We start from the raw sequence: 19375 nt of genomic DNA on the forward strand, positions 1-19375 counted from the left end.
CTGTTTGAGGAAAAGTCAGCAGGCACAGTGAATTCCAGGTAACTTGGACTGTGTAGGTTAAAATTCAGGAGGAGAAATAACTGATGTTACACAGGGCAGAAAGGAGGTTTATCAAGAGGAGCTGTGCCACTGCAAATCCGTAATTTCAGAGGGCCATGTGGGCAACATCAGTGTGGGAAGCCATGGGAAACTAAGCATCTTCCCAGAAGCCTTGGGAAATCGATGCACGTGATTAATCACTACATTTATCACGCTTGGAGAATGACACAAATAGATACCGTTCTGGAATAAAACAATTCATTAAATTGGAATTAAAATGCTTCATTACAGTGGTCAGTCCCATTTCAATCTCCTATTCAAGCAAGAATGCCACAAACCTCCCCAAATGCTCCTCTTCCTATGACTTTCAAAGACTCGAAGTCATCCAAGCCGAGCCTGGTCCTCTTGAGCCGCAGGAACTCTGTTTCCTTGCGAGCGTGCTGTGACCTGCGCAGCTTTTTCTGAGGACACAAACACAGGAATCCATCAGGCATTTGGCAGTAGAGAGTCAAGATATGCACCCTCCCTTCCTGGGAAGTTCTTCTCTGGAATCCCAACAGGAGAAAGACTTCTCCTTCTACGTTTCTTTCTGAATTTCTCCAAGTATGATCCTCGAGTATGGTCTTTTCTATAGAAGCCTCAGGCACAGTTTCACCTTTTTTCTTGGTAGGTGGTGGTATTTTATTTTTATTACTTAGTTATTAAAAAAAAAAAAAAAAAAGAAAAAAAGAAAAACTATCATACTGGTCCACAGTGTATCAGTCCCAAGGCCAAAGTCACTGCCTGAGACAAGGACTCTTCATTTTGAGCAGCATGAAGGATCAATAAAAGCTGAAACTTGTACCCCACCAAAAAGAGGGATGACAGGCAACAAGGAGCCTAGCAAGCAGCAGAAGTCCTGGTTACAGATCTACAACAAAGTCCATTTGGTTTATGGCAGGCAGGCACTCCATTCTGAAAGAAAAATCTGTCCCAATTCCATCATATATTTCATCTGATGAAAATGTCACCGGGATTCACCCTGAGAGAAGACAAACGCTGCTCCCAAAAATGCTGAGATCTCAGAGACTGCTAAGGAGGACCCTCGATCAGGCACCTGCCACACTCTGTGCCGGGATTACAGCATCCCTTAAAGCCACAAGATGGCAATACACACCCACACTCATTTTCCCACTTCCCACTAGTTACAGCAGTCACAAAAACTCAAAAAGGACTGAGACACTCTTCCTACTTATTTCCCAGCCTATCCTGAAGGCAGGCATGGTGTAATGAGCCTCAGAAAAGCAACTTATTGACCAAAGTTCTGAGAGATGGCAACCAGACTGAGATCCCTCCTCATTTGTGTCCAAACGGAGCAAAAGTGTGACGGTTTACTGTTTACATCAAGAAAAATTGGTGCAGCATTTTGCTTTCTACCCACATGCCACATTTTTTTTTATTGCCAAATACAATAGCAAACAATTTTAACATTTGAAACAGCTTTGCTGTTGCTATAAGAACTACAGGTAGCATGAAAAGCTTTGCAAGTATCAGTCAAGCATATTCCCAGCTTCCCTAATAAACAGGTTATTGACAGGGGCAACATTCATGTACCAAATAAAACTTACTGTCATGCTGGCTGATGTTTCTGTGAGCTCCTCAAATGCCCATTTGAAGCAGTGGGACAAAAGCAAAGCAGTTTGTAAGGTTACTTAAAGCAGTATTTACCTCCTCATCTGCAAGGCCTTCCTCTTCCATAGCCACTTCCAGCTTCTTCTGCCTGCCAAGGGGAGAAATAGGGGATTGCACCTTTTATTATTTATTAAAGCCAAACACAACACCACAGCAAGTCAACACCTTTGCTTCACATACTCCAGTTACTGAAGAATTTGTCTCAAATGGAAATCTGAAGGCAGACAGCCCCACTCCACCCAGTTACTCATTTGTGAACAAAGCTGTGGAAAATGTAGAAGCAAATTTAAGCACATGCTTATGTACTTGCAGACTCAGGCATTAAACATACATGAAAAAGTATGTTTAATGTTTACATCTTGTTGAATTAAAGCTGTTTTTATCAATTAGGATTACAAACTAGAATAAAAATGGGTTTTTTTTCACCATTTCTATCTCAGCTCCATCTCCCACACCCCAGTCCGCTCCAGCTTCCATCCCCTCTGTGTGACCACCTCCCCCTGGTCACACACCCGGTCCTGCCCCCCTTCCTCCCATGCCAACTAACCCTACTCCCCTGGATGCACCACCTCTCCTCCCAGTGTCCTGGCCAGGGCAAGGCTCACAGCTCCAACTATTCCACTGGTGCCATGCCAGGCTGGGAGGCTCTGAGTGGGGAGCAAAGCCTGGGAATACCCCACAAGTGGCAGTGGTCAGCACATGGCAGTGTGGCTGCAGGACCCCTTTTTATCCACCCACAGGATGCTCCTTTATAGCTGCCAGGGTGCAGCTTTCTGAAGGCTGGTTACCCCCAGTAGCAGGCAAGAATTCAAAGGCTTGGAGGCTGCTGGTGCCTCTCTGCACTTTGGTAAGTACAGCAGGATCCTCTAAATTAAAGGCCCTTGATAGACAGTCTATTCTCCTAACTAGAAGCAACTCCATTACATGGAATAATGACTAAATATGATGAAGAGAGAAACCCTGCTGCTTGACTGAAAACCCTTCAATTAAAAACATATTACCAGGGGAATGATAATTTCACACAATGATGACAATCCAACACAACATTCATTATAATCAAACACTTGGTGCTTTGACACTTAATTCAAGTGGCACTTACACCACCTCAGAGACAGGACTGGGCACTGCTGGGAGAAGGTGAGTGGTGATGACCATCACATACTCCCATGCAAGGAGTCCCAGGCAGCACCACCCAAGCAGAATTTACAGATGAGGATTACATTATTCCCAAAAGTCTTCCTGCCCACCCAAGAGCCTCTCAAACCCTCCAGCATCAACCCCTTATTTCTTTGCTTCCCCCGATTTCCACACCAGCTCTCTGCCTCCTTTCCTTGCCCCATCACCCCATCAAACACCTCTCAGTCCTGTTCCCCATCTCCTATACACTCCCTCCTGCAGGGTTTAGGAGTCCTGGCATGAGCTCCATGGTGTAGAGCAGGAACAGACACCACAAGCCACTGCCTTACCCCAAACCAAGGTCCCACCCCTCAGCAGCTCTGCAGAGTTCATTCCCTGGGGCACATGCAGAGGAATCAGAGGTCCCCAACCTCACATGGAAGGGGAAACCTCACATGTACTGCAAAATAAGACTCTGCACAGAGCAGTTTCTACAAGGTAACTCTGAGGAGGTAAATTGCATGAAAACATCAGACGTGGAGGTCCTTGATCACTCAGGAACTGGGATGTTCACAGGTCCCTCCAAAGACAGCCTGTGCCCTCCAGGAATTCACTCCCTGCCACCACATACAGAGAAACTTCCCAGAGCTGTCCCATTGCTGTGGATTGAAGTGCCCTTGAACAAACACCAAGAACAGCTGCAGAGGGGTGAGAGGAAGCAGAGGCAGTACCTGGTTTCCCTCTCCTCGTGCTGTATGATTAGGTTGCTGTAGAAGTTCTCCAGCGTGAGTTTGGCCACCGTCACTCGCTCCCGGGTGTGGTTACTCATGGGAAAGGATGTTGTAGTCCCTGCAGTCATCGCCATGGTAACATGTACTGAAACAGAGCAGGTCAAATCATTACTCACTTCAAAAAGAAAATTTAAAAAATATATATTCCTCTTTCCCACCCTCCAGCTCCAAATTCTTAGGCACTCCAGAATTCATAGTAAAGGCACTGTTCTTTAGATATAAGAAACTCCATTAAAAGCTGCCTTATAAAATTATCCCAAGATAGCAGGGGGATGTGCTACCCACTCTCTAAAAAATAACACGTTGGCAAAACAAAGAGTGAATCAGCGAAGAGCACTGCATGCTCTGGGCAGCTCACCCAGCTGTGCTTGTCCACAAATAAGGAAAATGTCCCTCTGGCAGACCTGGGCCCAGCCTGGGGGAGGGAAAAGGAAAAGGGGAAGGAGGGGGAAGGATCAGGCAGCTCCCAGAGCTGGACTTGTCACAACTCTATGACAATTTCAAACTCCAAAAATTCTAGATGCTAAAAAAAAGGATGGGATAAAATGAGACAGCAAATGGACCAAATCCCTAACCCCAGTCCAGAGGAAAAGTTATTTCAAGGATAAAGATAACCATCTAATACATTTGAATTTTAAAGCTGCTCCACAAAACTACATCTGTCCAGGTGGTACTTTTGGCTTAAGGTACATGGTCACTGGGCACCTAAAAACTGGGAAAAAAGAAGAAAGAAAGAAGAAAGAATAAAGTCTGCTCTCCTTGAGAGCTTTCATCCTGAACCCAAAGAATTTGGATGTACTGGAACAACACTTTTTAATGTTGGAAAAAGACATCTCAGGGCAGCTCCGAGTGCCCTGCAGCTGATCCAGGAAAGCCAGGGGAGATTAAAAAAAAACAAAAACCAGCACAGTTTGTTCTAAGATTCATGCCCTGCCTGGAAGTGGGCTGAGGCACTTTAGCAGAGCCTCGTGGAAGAAAAGCACGAAGAGCAGCATCTCAGCCCCACTCTCATTTGGCCAGGTTAGTTTTGGAGGTTAGTTTTGGAAAATTACACAGAAGTACACATCACAGAACCATGGAATGGCCTGGGTTAGAACGGACCTCAAATATCTTGTTCCATCCCCTGCCATGGGCAGGGACACCTTCCACTATCCCAGCTTGCTCAGAGCCCCATCCAACCTGGCCTTGGACACTGCCAGGGATGGGGCAGCCACAGCTTCTCTGGGCAACCTGTGCCAGGGTCTCACCACTCCAGAGTAAAGAATTTCTTCCTCATATCCAATCTAAACCTGCTCTCTGTCAGTGTGAAGCCATTGCCCCTTGTCCTGTCACTCCAGGCCCTTGTCAAGAGTCTCTCTCGATCTTTCCTGTGGGCTCCCTTCAGGCACTGGGCTTCCTTTTTATTATTTACTTAATCCTTCTATTTCACCAGGGGATTGTGCGGAAGACAAATCCCGAATTAGGCTTAATTTAAGCAGATCCTAACAGCTTTTAAGGTGAACTGATTAGGGGTTTCATACAGAAGAAAACTCGCACCTCCACACTGGGGCAGGAGGATCGCTGAACTCTGCTCCAGGCTCTTTGTTTTGATTCTGCCTGCTGCACTCAGAGGGTGGGATTTTACCCTGTGGATTTTTCATGGCATCTGATGTGACAATAGGATATTTGTTGCCAGAAACGCAGCTGCTGTGTCCCAAATAAAGGCGTTTTATAGCATCATGTAGATATTATTTTAGCTGTTTATTTGGAAGTGCACAAGACACCAGAATTCTGAGAATTAAAAATATGTCTCTCCATAAAGGCACAAAGAGGTTTTAATAGCACTACAGCTGCTTCAAAGTGATGCCAATATTTCTATTTTTTAATCAATTTTTTATCCCCTTCAGTTTTCTACTAAAGAAAGATGAGATCTGTCAATTCTGAGTAGTGTTTACTAAAAAGTAGGCAGTTCTATTCTTCACACAGAGACATCCCCCATGCTGGACACATCTCCAAAATCTGAGAACTTAGCACTGGTCTCACTGTTGTGTTTATTGTACAGTTTATTGTACAATTTTACACTTTTTCCCTCGATAGGTGGGAAAAGATAAATACAAAAAAGTTGGTAAGAGCAAATCAAACAGAGCAACTGCTGACCACACGCTGGCATCTGTGATTAAGCTATTTCAAGAAATGACCTAACAGAGTAAAAACCTTCCTTCTGATCATTTTGGAACATCAGGATAGAGCAGCATTAACCCAGGCTTGAAATGGATTAACCTTTACTTAAGGCATAGCGGGCACGCTCTCGCACCGGATATTTCTCTTTTGCACATCTTGTATTCCTGGTAGGATGAAACAACACTGCAATTTGATTTCCTGTTCATTTGTTTTCCCCATGCTCTGCACTCACAAGTGCAGGCACTGCCAGGCAGCAAATCCATGTCACTGGGCTTTGTTAAACTTGTAAAAAGGAGATCCCAATGCCAGCACTGGCACCCCACACCATGAACAGCAGGACTGACCCTCATGTGCTTCACAGGAGGGAAATACAGATGAGTATCCCCAGTTAGCTCTGCCACTGTGGGGAAAAAAAACAACCCAGAACCACCACAAAGAAAATATCTGTAAAACCAAGAGATGCCCTCAGCTCTCCAGCATCCCCAAAGTAAATGAAAAAGAGCACAGACCTGGCAGGAGGCACGAGATACCCCACAAAATCCTATGTGAACTCACAGCTCAGAAAACCTCTTCAGCCTTTTTCCTCCTGTGTCTGCTTCCACTAAGGAGCCCCCAAACACAGCACAAATCCACATCCCAGACAAAATATTCAGCTGGGAGTCACCAAGTACAGTCCTTAAGCATGACCTTTATAAACAAATGATGCAGAGGGATGGGGGCGGGAAGGAAGGAGCTTCAAAATAGGACCTTTTATTGACAGCACACTACTTGTACTGACCTCACCACATTAACGGGAATGCTTTGACAAGGTGCCACCCATAATTCTTGGAAATGCCCTCACAAGCCTACTAGCTCACCCAAATTCATGCCACTTCCATAATGGAACCATTCCACTCCTGCTGCATCACCAGAATTACTTTTGGCTCCCTGGACCACGAAGAAGGTCATATTCAACCAGCTGGCCACATTTAGCCAAAACTCCTCTGGCTGACAGGGATCTTTCTGAAGGGCCTGGAACATCCCCAAGCGTGAGGAAGAAAGACATCAAATGGATGTAGTCGACAGGAGCTGTGGAGCCCGCAGGACCAGGGCTAGGAGCTGCCAGGAGTGGGGATGCCATATGTGCTGCCTGGCCCAGAAAATGAGCCCGTGCTTCCCGCAGGGATGGCTGAACTCCCAGCCTGAGCTCTCCTGATGCCTGCTCGGCACCTGCAGCATGGGGATAAGCAGTTAGGGATGGGCAGCAACAGAGGAAAATCTTGCCACCAGAGGCAGGAGGGAGAACAGCACAGGGGGGAGGAGAGGGGGGACGTTCCCGAAGGATGAGGGAGAGCAGGGAACAGCTACAGAAAGGTGAGAGCAGCCAAATGCTACTGAACTGGAGTTTTGAAGAGATGTCTCCAAGCAAGTCTCTCCTGATCCATCATTGAATAGAATATTTCAGTTGGAAGGGTCCTCTCCTTCCTGGTAACAAAATGTTGCCTAATCAAAGCATACATTTGACCTTTTTATTCCTAGATCTTTCCTGACTGGAAAGCAGCGAAAGGCCAAGCAGCACTGACTACAACTTCAATCTGCACTCCCATTTGTCACAACAGCTCTAAATCAAACTCTGCATCTGTTTTCCTGGAGTTTCCACCATTTAAACCCCCCCACCCAGATTCTGCTACACCACTGGTAACTCCAAACCCCACATCCTCTCTGGGGCACCTCTTGGCAGGTCCCACAGCCTGTCATTAATGTTTTCATTAGACTACTGGATTAAGTCTCCTGTTAAATGAGTGCAAAATCACCGAGGCATCCAATCCCACCTGCTGCAGCAGCTCCAAAGAGGAGAGATGGAAGAAATCAAAGCAAATGGAAACTGCTCTGCCCTGAAACACAGTGCTTTGTGGGATGGCTTTCTAATCAGGAAGGGATAAGACGATAGAATCCAAGCCTCCTGCACAGGCAAGTCTCCTGCACAGCTGTGTCACTAAGACAAGCCACAGGATGTATCAAATCAGGCTGGATCTATACTATCAAACTAATCTGGACCTATGTCATACAATTTTCTTTTTGAAGCCATATGTGTAATAGTTATACAGTAGCCTTAGAATAGATTTACTCAGGACTCAGTGAATATTTAAGTTGGGGAGCAAACCCCACATACAATTCTGCCAGAGAGAAAAACACCCTTTTCCCACATGACAGAAGGATGCTGCTGGGCTTCCGATTTGGATTTACAATGTCAAGCTACACACATGTTCAGCAGGACAGGGAAGAGTAACCCTCCCTCCAAAATGACATCACAGAAAGACTGATAATAATTTTCATTTATCCACCCAAGCACACCCCTAAAGCCCAGCAGTTAGGAAAGCAGTTTGCTGTTACAGTAAAAACTGCCAAGTTTATGAAGTTTCCATTTAGCGTTCCAAGGGAATTTGCCTCTTGAATGAAAGCCTCTGGAAAAGGCAGATACCGAAACATATTTCTGCCTTTCAAAATTCCCAGTTTTTTCAGCATGACACTGAACTTGCTCCTGAAATGAGGTATACAAATGGCATTTTCCAAGAATTAGGAAGTGAAAGAGAAAGGAAAGATGAAGCAAACACATAGAGCACAATAAAGTGGGTACCTTCAGAAACTCCAGCTGTCACCACTGTGCCCAGTGCTGGGGCTCTTCTGGTTAAGAAGTGAGAGCAGACTCTGCTTGGCTCCTTCCAAACAACACAGCCCAGCAACTCACCAAGCTGGGCACTGAAACCCACGGCTGACAAGGGGTTATATTAAAAAAATGACAAGGATTATATTTTAAAAATGAGGTGCTATCTAGGAAAGCAGCACAGACACGGCAAAGCTTTGAGCACGAGCGCCAGCCCTGCTGTCTCCAAATTGTTTGAATTCTCCTAAAGAGAGACAGGATATATATAAAACTGAAAAAAACCAACCCACCATACACAAATAACAGCATGATTCACACCAAGGGGCAGTGGGCAGGGCCAGACAAATGAAAAAAACAGCCCAAGGCTCAGCAGGATGATGTGGTGGGACATACCCTGAGCAGCTTCTGAGACTTGCAGCTGTACATGGGGTGAGCAAAGAGCAAAGATAAAAATGCTGTACAACAGCTGATAGTTCCAGTGAGGGAACAGAAAGAGAAAGTACCATCAGCCCAGAGGGAAAATTACTTTTTGCACTACAGTTTCTGCTAGCACAGGTTTGGTAACTGTGCTGTGCATATTTTCACCACCCAGTTGTTTATACTGAACCTCCTCCTGCTGAGGATCACAGAATGGCCTGGGCTGGAAGGGACCCTAAAGATCACCCAGTTTCAACCCCCCTGCCATGGGCAGGGACACCTTCCACTATCCCAGCTTGCTCAGAGCCCTGTCCAATCTGGCCTTGGACACTGCCAGGGATGGGGCAGCCACAGCTCCTCTGGACAACCTGTGCCAGGGCTTCAGCACCCTCAAAGGAAACAATTTCTTCCTCATATCCAATCTAAACCTGCTGTCAGTGTGAAGCCATTCCCCCTTGTCCTGTCACTCCAGGCCCTTGTCAAGAGTCTCTCTCCATCTTTCCTGTGGGCTCCCTTCAGGCACTGCAAGGCCACAATGAGGTTACCCCAAAGCCTTCTCTTCTCCAGGCTGAACAATCCCAGTTCCCTCAGCCTTTCCTCCCAGCAGAGCTGCTCCATCCCTCTGCTCCCCTTGGTGTCCCTGCTCTGGACTGGCTCCAGCAGCTCCCTGTCCTTCCTGTGCTGGATCCCAGGGCTGGATGCAGCCCTGCAGGGGGGTCTCAGCAGAGCAGGGCAGAGGGACAGAATCCCCCCTCCCCTGCTGCCCACGGGGCTCTGGGCTCAGCCCAGCTCAGGGGGGTTCTGCCTTACTTTTCTATAACCCACTTTAAATCCAATTCCAAAGCTTTTGATTAACCTCCAGAAACACCCAAGACTCTACAGGACTCTGAAGTCTCCAAGCAGGAGGCTGACAAGAAAACCCCACTAGTCCCATCTATGTCAATCATGGGCCAGTACTTTTCAACTCTTGGGGTGTGATCTTAATGTTTGTGTTATTTCTAAATACAGCTTTCTGTACTTAGAACAGAACCTTGTCCAAACTTCACTCATGTCAACAAAAAAAGCCTTAGACTCAATAGGTTTTGACCTAATATTCCCATTCCAGCCTCAGGACGATGCTTCCTGCCATAACTGAGGTTCATAATTATCAGATCAGCATGTCTGCCAGGCACTGCTCTGGGGTACATTTCAGACAGAAAAATAAACATTTAGTTCCTCCATAATTCATATTTTCAGTAGCTCCACCATTCACAAGCCCCTGTTTAATTTAATCTGCTACCTAAAGGAGGCAACACTCCCTGCCAGATAAAACAAATCGGGTATTTCACGTGCAGATTCTTCTTCAACATTAGTGCCATGACCAGATCCTTCTGACACCCTTCAGCGGTTACAACAGTCCCCCTTTGGAAAGGGGGAACAAAATAAGACTGCAACACGGCATCACGGACACCCCAGCATTTCATTTACTTTGTTTATTTACTTCATCTCCTTTAGCTTTCCTTCCCCAACATGCATTGCTACTTTGAAGTTACAAAATTAATTATATTTGTTCTATTTAAAGTACCACTAAGAAACCGAGTAAAATTAGCCCCATTGGAACAGGCTTGGCTATTTAAAAGCCAAAGATGTTCAAATGTTTTAGCCATTTTCAGTCATTCTTTCCCCATGGGGCATCTGGGTGAGGCACCCATTATAGTCACAGCTAAAAGCAGAAAGTGCTCCGTGACTCGTGAACCAAAAGGAGTGGACACTCCCAGTGCCTGATCCCCAGGGCTGTGAGAAAACCCTGGGGAGACACTCCCAGGCACACAGGACTTTGAACGCAAACACTGCAGCCACAGTGGTGATGCTGCTGCTGCTGATGACACCAGGGAAACCCAGGGGACAGTGAGACCCAGAAAGCATTTTGGGATGTCAGCAGCCAGCTCCAACACACTCCCTAAACTCCAGAAGAGTTTAATGCACCCAAAAAAGATGCTTTCAAGATGAAGGAAGGTACTTTCCTGCCTTGGGGTAGATTCCTAAAGCTAAAAACATCCCAAAATGTCAGTGTGGGGCTCTGATTAGAGAAGGCAAAAAAACCCTCTGCCAGACAGCAGGAAGCCCTCCCAGCCCAGGCTGTGTGCATGCCATAAGCTGGCATGAGCCAGGACTGTCTCTGAAAGGAGCCATCCCATTTTCCATCCAACCATCTGTTTGTTTCCCTCCCGCTGCCGCTCCGTGCTTTGTGCCAGCACAAGAAGCTGTACGACCCACGCTGAGGAACCATTACCAGGCTGAAATTAATTCTTTTAAAAATAGTTTGGGTGAGGCTGGTTTCACCTGCAGGGATTGACAATGGCTGCCCTGCCCCAGGCTGAGCCTGCTCGGCCCTTCCCACAGAGTCTGTCTGAAAGCGGGAAATAAGCGGGCCAGGCCTCCTCGTCTTTTAATTTGGCTCGCAGAAATTAATCTCGGAAATCATTCCAACACACCCGCAGTAATGATAAGGAAATATTTCCTAATATGGAATAAAAACTGAATATTGGAGTTGTGCTGCACTCCAGGATTTCCTGCTATTCAACACAGCTGAGCAGCAGAAGTCTCCCATGAACAGCGGCCGAGGTTCAGCTCTCTGCCGCTTTCGACGAGCGGCAAGCGCAAATTCATTTCCCCAACAGGAAAAGGTACAGGCTGAAACTATGTATGGGTATACAAGAGTATACAGGGGAATATACACATAAAGTAAGTCTACCTACACCTATGTAAGATACAAAAACTGTTTATTTCCCTTAAGAATCAATTTTTTGTCCATTTCAAATAGCAAATAAACTTTTGATCCAAATGTTGTAACCTTGGCTTTCACAAACAGTGGGAGACTGGTCATCTAAAGTTTAGAAAAGCAAATCCACTAATAAGGTCACTTCCATCTCAGCTCCACTTGCCTCAGCCTTTGATGATACCATTACATGCTTTATGCTCGACTGGCAACAGCTCTGTTCCAAAGTGAGGGGCACATTTGGAGACATTCCCTATCTAAAACACTCACTCAGAATGGAAGGACATGTAATGACTTACCAAAACCTTCCTGAGCTCAGTTCTTTCAAATAACTCATTTTATTTTCTTTACTTCTTAAGGCAATCCAACCATTGGGGTTTAGCAGTACCCACTGAAATTGCCTCACCATGCAGGACTCCCCCACCCACCCCAACCTCACAGAGAGAGGGGACACACGGTGCTTGTACTTCTGTTCCACCAGCAAGGATGGAGGGCTAGAGCCAGGCACAGGAAGGGAACAGAGGTGCTGGTACCTCCACGTGCTGATGTCTTCCAAGGAGTGCTCCAAGTGGGAAGTCAGCTCAGGACAACACTGTGGATGATTAAATGAAGCATGAGACATGTTGAGGGAACCAGACCTGGAGTCCCAAGCAGCCACTCCTTTCTTCCAGTGTTTAACACTGGGTGCATTTTAATTTCCTGGGGACAAGAGAAATCAGTAGCTTGCTGGAAAGCCAACAATGCTCTGCAGTGAAACAGCATTTCATAGCTTGCTTCAGCTCACTTGTATCTGGTCCTTTCTCCTGGCTCTCCCCAAGTTTCACAGTGCTGCAAATCTTTGTCATCTCAGAAGTGTCTAAAAACAGGAAGCTCTTCTATTTACTGGAGTAATTGCATTCCTGTGCACTTCAGCATTTTCACAGCTTTGAGCAAGTACTTGCATCCAGGCTTAAGAAAACATTGGTTTAAGACCTGTTAAATTAACTGACATAAAAAAAGCCCATGCTAAATATCTTGCTGCAATGTTTTGGATCATGAAATAATTACAAACAGAGCAAGGTCAACAATCATAAGTCTGCTTCCTCCACAGTTATTAGTTTTCTGGATAAAGTTCTGCTCAGGTCCAATGAAAAATAAGTCCCACTCTAAACATGTACAACTGTCCAAAGGTAACATTCAGTCACAGGGAATTTCTCTAAGTCTTTTGTGACCAAGAGACACAAGTTAGGACAGAAGCAAAGAAGCTTCTAACACAGCACCAGTATAAAGTTTCAAGGAAACTGTATTATATTTTCAGATGTCATCCAAGAAGCTCTACTCTTACATTTTAGGTATTTTGTAGAGCCCTTCTACTTCCTAAAGAGCCTAGGAGAATTCCCATTCTCCTTGGGAATTAGGAGGGACTCTTGCATTTAAGAATGCTGGAGAAGAAGGCACCAAGTTTGCTTTTTTTTTTTCCATTGATGTATGTTCAAATCCCTGACTCTTGCCAGGCTCTTTTTAGATCATATCAATCAAATTAAGTAATTACACATGATAAGTCTGTGCCAGCAAAGGAGCTGACTGCTAAATGAGATGCAGAACATCAGTGCCCAGCCATGGCCTGTGCAGTGCCTTCAGTCAGGGTTAATGAGTACAACAGATCCCTCTGGCCCTGCAAAACTGTAAATGCAGGTAGTGCCTGTTGTCAGGGTACACAACACTGGAGAACAGATGTTTGCCCGTTCAAATCCCACTACAGCGCTTCATTCCTTAAACTGGGATTCTTGGAGCAGCAGACAGCTGTTGGCACACAAAGCAGACTAACTCGGTGAGGCCCAGAGATAAAGAGATGTGTGTGGTTTCTTGACGTAAGAGAAGAGCACATGGTACCACCCTCCTGGTGCCTGAAGCTGGGAAGCAGATTTGGAATAGTGGGGATGGAGCTGAGCCATACTCTTACCACCAAATCATCCGCAGCCCCAGCCATCAGTACCAAAGGTGGAGAATGAATCATTATCTCATAAAGGAACCATAATGGGAACGCTTAATCCCCAGCATGGTAATAGGGAAAACTGAGAAGGGAAAGCTTTACCACTGTGCCACATCAGACTGGTTTAGGGGAGAACAGTCAATACAGCTGTGGTCTTGTATTTCAACATTTCTATCACACTGAGAATGTATGTATCACAAACACACAGCAAGTGGGTAGCTGGGGCTTATCCTTCTGAGATTTAAGGGTTCAGGTACACAGGAAACAGCTCTTGCAGAGGCAGAGTGCCTCGTGAAATCTGCAGCCTTTCCTTCACATCCCAACTGCTCATCTCCTTCAGGGCTGAGGGGCACCAGGAATGCTTTGTTATGACTGTCTGTATGTACACATGATCCCTCCTACACAACTGCATATTCACCCTTATAGGAGGAGAAGAGAAAGGCAAAGAAGAAATTGCATGTAGGTGAAAGATGATGAGGTTTATGAGGGGCACCAGCTCCCTGTGAGAAGTAATTCTCCAGCTTGGGCCTGGGAAAGTTCACTCAGAATGGGTGCTGTCTTAAATTAATCTCAGATATTTGATTCTATTATCTGGTTTCCAAGTTAAAGAAAAGAGAAGCAAACCAGGGTGTGGATAAAAGCTCTGGCTATAGCCAGCTGCAAGGGAGGAAGAGGGAAAAGAACAGAAGAGATCTACTTAAGTTTCTGTAAGATATTAAGGCTGTATATTAAACATACATGAAAGGGTAAATTTCCAGATTAAAAATAAATAAATCTTAAAGAGCCCAGTTTCCTATGCTTTCCAGATGAAATAGATTATGGCAAGAACAACAGAAAAAGATGACAAATTCCCTAAGAGCAAACCTTTCCCACCAAGGAAGCCTTCAGAACAGAAAGCCTTGGAACATGTCCTGAGGGCTAAGCACTCTCTTGACCGAGAAAAGGAGCAGGACTCATTAATAAAACAAGGACTCTTCATGGAACAGGGGCCACCTCAAACAAAGGAGAAGAAACACTTGTGTTCCTACAGAATGGCTCTCACTGTTCCTTTTCAAGGTGAAAGTCTCTACTGCCCTGTAAGGTGACCAAGCATCATTGTGCCTCCATTTCTTTATCTGTCAAGTGCAGATAAATACAAGTGGAGTTACCTGCAGGAAATCTGAACGGAAATACCAGTTTTGTACAAACAATGGGTCAAGATGGAGACTGGTGGAATGGCAAATAAAGAAGTCTTTCAGACAGCGATCTGAATTGCTTGACAAGTTGGATACAATCAGCTATTTCCCATAAATAGTAGCCAGAGAAAAACCCAAATAAGCCGTAGGAAGAATGAGATCATTTCCCCTTTTGAAATATTATTTAACATTAACATTTCCTTATGGGGATGGGCCCTATGCTCAAGGCCCTTACACAGAAAGGACAGACATTGCTGCCAAGTCCTGCTTCAAGGACTTGTCAGTACAGGTCTACAATTGGTTCTTAGAAAGACAAGTCCCTTCCTCTCCACTGGGCTGATCCCTCAAGTCCCAGCCACACACTCCTACAGTTTTCCTAATAATGCAGCCACAGGCCAGTTAGGGGAACTTAGCAGCCTAACAAAATAAAGATACCAACCAGGCCATGCTCTTGTGAAAAGGAGACCACCCTTCCATAAGATTAGCAAATTGGTTTGTCCCATCCTCCAGTCCCACAAATTCAGTGAAAGAGGAGCAATTAAATAGGGACAGGCACAGAGGACAAGGGGGAGAACAGCACTGTCCCTTTTGCAGGCAGTCAGACTTGGACTACATCCCAGTAAAGTTTGGATACACTTGTGGCAGTGAGAGGACAGGGCTGCCCCTTTTGACAGAGGGCATTTATGTCAAACTGGGTGCAACAGAAACCCCAGAGCCCCACGGCGACAACTGCTACACAAACATTTACTCTCACCAATGAGTCACATCCCTCTTGCCCCCACTTTTGCTGGCTCTGCTTGGAAATGGGCTGGTGGAGAGGAGAGCTGTGCAAAGCTCTCAAAACACAGGCTATAACTACTTTCTGACATTCCTTTTACTTCAGGCTGCAACAGTACAGAACACAATCCATTTGATTGTGACGGAAATGGTCGAGGTGAGGCTAATCACGATGAACAGCTGAGCACCCACCCACATGCTGCACTCTCCTTGGATCACCCCAGTCATATTTACAAAGTCCAGGAAGGGTTTATACCCTGTCCTGCTCCTGTTTGCCTCGTGAGCTCTCCCAATTCTCCTCCAGGGGCACTGCTTGGCTCCTGCACGCTGGGCAAAGCCCAGCATGGACAGCAAGCGCAAACACCAGTGCTGAGCTGCAGCAGAAGCCCACTCTGCAAAAGACACAGACACAACCTGCACTTGAATCTGAACAGTTTTATGGTCACTCAAAGACTTAAAGCAATGCCCGGTACCTGATCTACGGGAACGCACCAGGAACATCCACTTAAAGGCCCATCCTCATTTCTCACTCATTCTGTAATGCATCTCCTCTCAATCTACTCAAGCACTCTCCCAGAAGAGTCCCAGCTCAGGTTTCCTAACACAACCTCTAATGGTGACTTGAAGTGGACAAATCCTGCAAAATAAAACCACATTAAATTCCTGTCACTTGCCAATGATGCAAGCATTGAAGTTGTGAATATTTTGAGCTTTCTGTTTCTAACTGCAGATGATGTATGTACAGAGGAAGGATGCTCTTGTGGCTACAACACAGGAAACTGCATTAAGTAACAGATGATCTGGATTCTATTTTATTTCCTATGTGCAAAAACAAGCCATACAGAAAAAAAAAGAAAACATGTACTTAGGGTGTGCCTCAGTTACCCTACAAGGAAGCAAACATCATTCCTGTAGCCAGCAGGTCATGTTAGGGGGCATAAGGAGTTCACAGGCACAGAGGACTAGGGTCTTAAGAAGTTATTAATTAATTACGAAAATTCATTATTTAACCTAAAACATACAAGACCTGTGGGCCCTTCTTTGCAAGTACACTTGTGTGAGCCCATTTGAGGGCTGCAGCCAGGCATGGATCTGTATATTGTGGGTTTGGAAGGGTGTGTGGCAAGATAAGCATCCGAGATGGTTTGCACTGCTCCAAGGACAGGGCTGAAATCTCACTGTGAATTCAGAAACAGGGAGAAAAATATACAGGAAAGAGCAACAGAAAGGACCACTGAATATCAATACTCTGCAAGAGGCCAAATTTGGTGATAACATTTACAAGCTGAGCTACAACAGCCTTGGAGAAATGCTGCTCTTGTGAGTCCAGCTGAGAGCATTCCTCCAATGACTCCCCAGTCAATGTTTACATATTCTGTTGCTCATATGCAAATAACATTAATCAGCTGCCTTTTAAAGCACTGATAAACAGGCAACCTTTGGGAAGTTTCACAGTTTCCCAGTAGAGCCACAAGCAGTATCAGGAATGTGGTTTGTCACACTGATACAGCACAGGGTAAGAGAGAATGTGTCCCAATTTCACAAATCACAAGGAAGCAGCTGCTCTGGTCTATTCTCTTCACTTCTGAAAACATAAGGAGCACCAAATAATAAAGAGAAAGTAGTCTAATAATGTAGTATTAGCACAGAATCAAAACCATTTACATCTGTGATTCCTCAGATGACTAATTACTGCTTCAATTGAGCCTTAAACTATATTTTAACTTGCACTCATTTACAAAATGAAAATCAAGCAAAATCCCTTATTTTAGAACTACCCCTGGCAGTCAGAAAAGGTCTGGGAAAAACTAGCACTTTTTACTCCACAGATTATGCTCCATTGATACTGAGCCCTACCTCCCTTGCCTAGATCTATAATAAAAATTTCATTATTCTCCCCAGATCTAAGATGGTAACTCAGGGTTGGAAGCAAGATCTGGAGGCTAGTCTACTTTTTTTTTTTTTTTTTTTTTTGCATCCCCTTGAGTAAAATTTTGCAAAATAAATTATGGAAATTTCAGCAAATCCTGAAAGCACAGGGAAGCTGCTCTGCTGGCAGCCTCCAGGAGGGAAGGTGTGCCCTCCCTCTTCCCAGCATGCCCAAAGCTGCAAAGGTCTCCTGGGGTTGCTAGCAAGCCTCAAGCTTCTTTCCTCTCCTCTGGGTTATCCCTCATGTTAATAATGCCAGAAAGGATCTCCATCTTCCAATGAACTGGAGCTGCAGGCTTTATTCTGATTCCCTGTGTCATGTACTTCCCTCTCAGCCTTCAAGCAAATTATGTTTTGCCCCTTTAAAATATTTTCCAACCATATCTGGAGGTACTTTGCAAAACCGAAACATAAAACACATGATCTTGATAATGCAAGTCAGCAACTTTATCACCTGGACTGAGAAGGAAATGAAGTAAACCCAGGCTCAGTCCTGGCAGGATCTTGAAGGTGTATGAGCAAGGGAAGATCCCTGACTTCTAACAAGTATCCAGAGCAGCCTGTAGGGAACAGACCCCTTCCATTTATTAGCAGAAATATATCCACGGCAACAGAGAATCCTAGAGTCATTATGGCTGGAAAAGGCCTGCAAGATCAAGTCCAGTCCTTGACCAAACACCACCACATCAACTCAATCACAGCATTAAGTGCCACCTAAAATCATTTCTTGAACACTTCCAGGGATGGCGAGCCCCACATGCTGACATAGCACTCTCCACAGACTGTTCTCAAAAAATGCAGACAATTTCAGTCTGATTTTAGAAATGCAGAAAGCGAGACCAAACAAAATTAATCAGAGCCACCAAAAAATAAATTAAATAAAAAGTTAACTATGCAGCACCATACCAGCATCTGAGGCACAAAGAGTAACTTGCAGGAGCTGCCAAAAACCCGAAGGAAGAGCTGAAACAAAATCGGTGCACTAGTCCTGACTCTCACCTTGAGTTTAGTATTACAGTCAGATCAGGCCAGCACTGGGCAAAGACACGCTGCTCCTCTGGCAAGGCTTCACACACACACACATTTGAAAAATAAAGTGTGTGCACTTCAGGAACATAAAAATGCTTTATGGAATCCTATTTTTAACACTAAATGCTACAATGAACTATGGGAAAATCTAGAATTACAGCAGGAAACAGACAAAAAAGCTCAGTTGACCTGAGCCTGGGGATTTTTCAGAGGTGCAACTGCAGAGGATCACAGGAGCCCCGGGGCTCTCGCAGCTGTTGTTGAGGGAGCACATTCTTCACGCTCTTCTAGAGAAAAACAAACAGATCCTGACCACACTGCTGGCAAAACAAAAGGACTCTATGAATTCACAAGTTCTTGCATGCACCTGCAGGGATATTTGACAAAAGTGAACCCGCTAGATCCTGTTATTGTTGACATTTTATCAGCCACGGGGAGCCACTCAGAAGTCACACAGCAGTATCAGGGTGTTCATTGGAGGCAGCACTACTGCAAATCCACCCAGGCCTTCCCTACACCCGTATTTTTCTCCGTCTGTAGTCACCCTTGCAGGAGGCAGAATCGAACATCTCCTCCTGGTGCTTTTCCAACTCCACTGACTACACAGGATAGTTAAGATGTCAAACTGCCTTGGATGTGCAACTTGTAAGCACCCAAGGGCAGGTAGATGAATCCTGCCTGGCATCTGACACAATGCCAGCTCTCATTGTGACGAGGATATCTGGAATGAGTCTTTGGATTTAGCAGTTTGCTTCTCCTCATAATCTCCAAAGCCTCTAGCTATGCCAGGCCATGCCTGTTGTAACAGGTTTCTCAAGCACTTTTAGAGACCCATCCTAGAGCAAACAGACTTCACTTTCAGTTAAATTATGTTCCAAAAGCCAAATGAAGAAAACA

General features: G+C 45.2%; 1 protein-coding gene across 1 annotated transcript in view; it reads right to left on the bottom strand.

Moving 5' to 3' along the window:
• STK38L (serine/threonine kinase 38 like) overlaps positions 1 to 19375 on the bottom strand; it is a 45918-nt gene that overhangs the window by 14920 nt on the left and 11623 nt on the right. The window contains exons 2-4 of the mRNA XM_082280997.1: positions 3558 to 3702; positions 1747 to 1798; positions 378 to 500 (exon numbers count right to left, since the gene is read on the bottom strand). Of these exons, the coding sequence (XP_082137123.1) occupies positions 378 to 500; positions 1747 to 1798; positions 3558 to 3691 (309 nt within the window). The 5' untranslated portion in view covers positions 3692 to 3702. The remainder of the gene's footprint in view (positions 1 to 377; positions 501 to 1746; positions 1799 to 3557; positions 3703 to 19375) is intronic.

This window comes from Coloeus monedula, assembly GCF_965178545.1.
Source record: "Coloeus monedula genome assembly, chromosome: 4".
Lineage (NCBI taxonomy): Eukaryota > Metazoa > Chordata > Aves > Passeriformes > Corvidae > Coloeus > Coloeus monedula.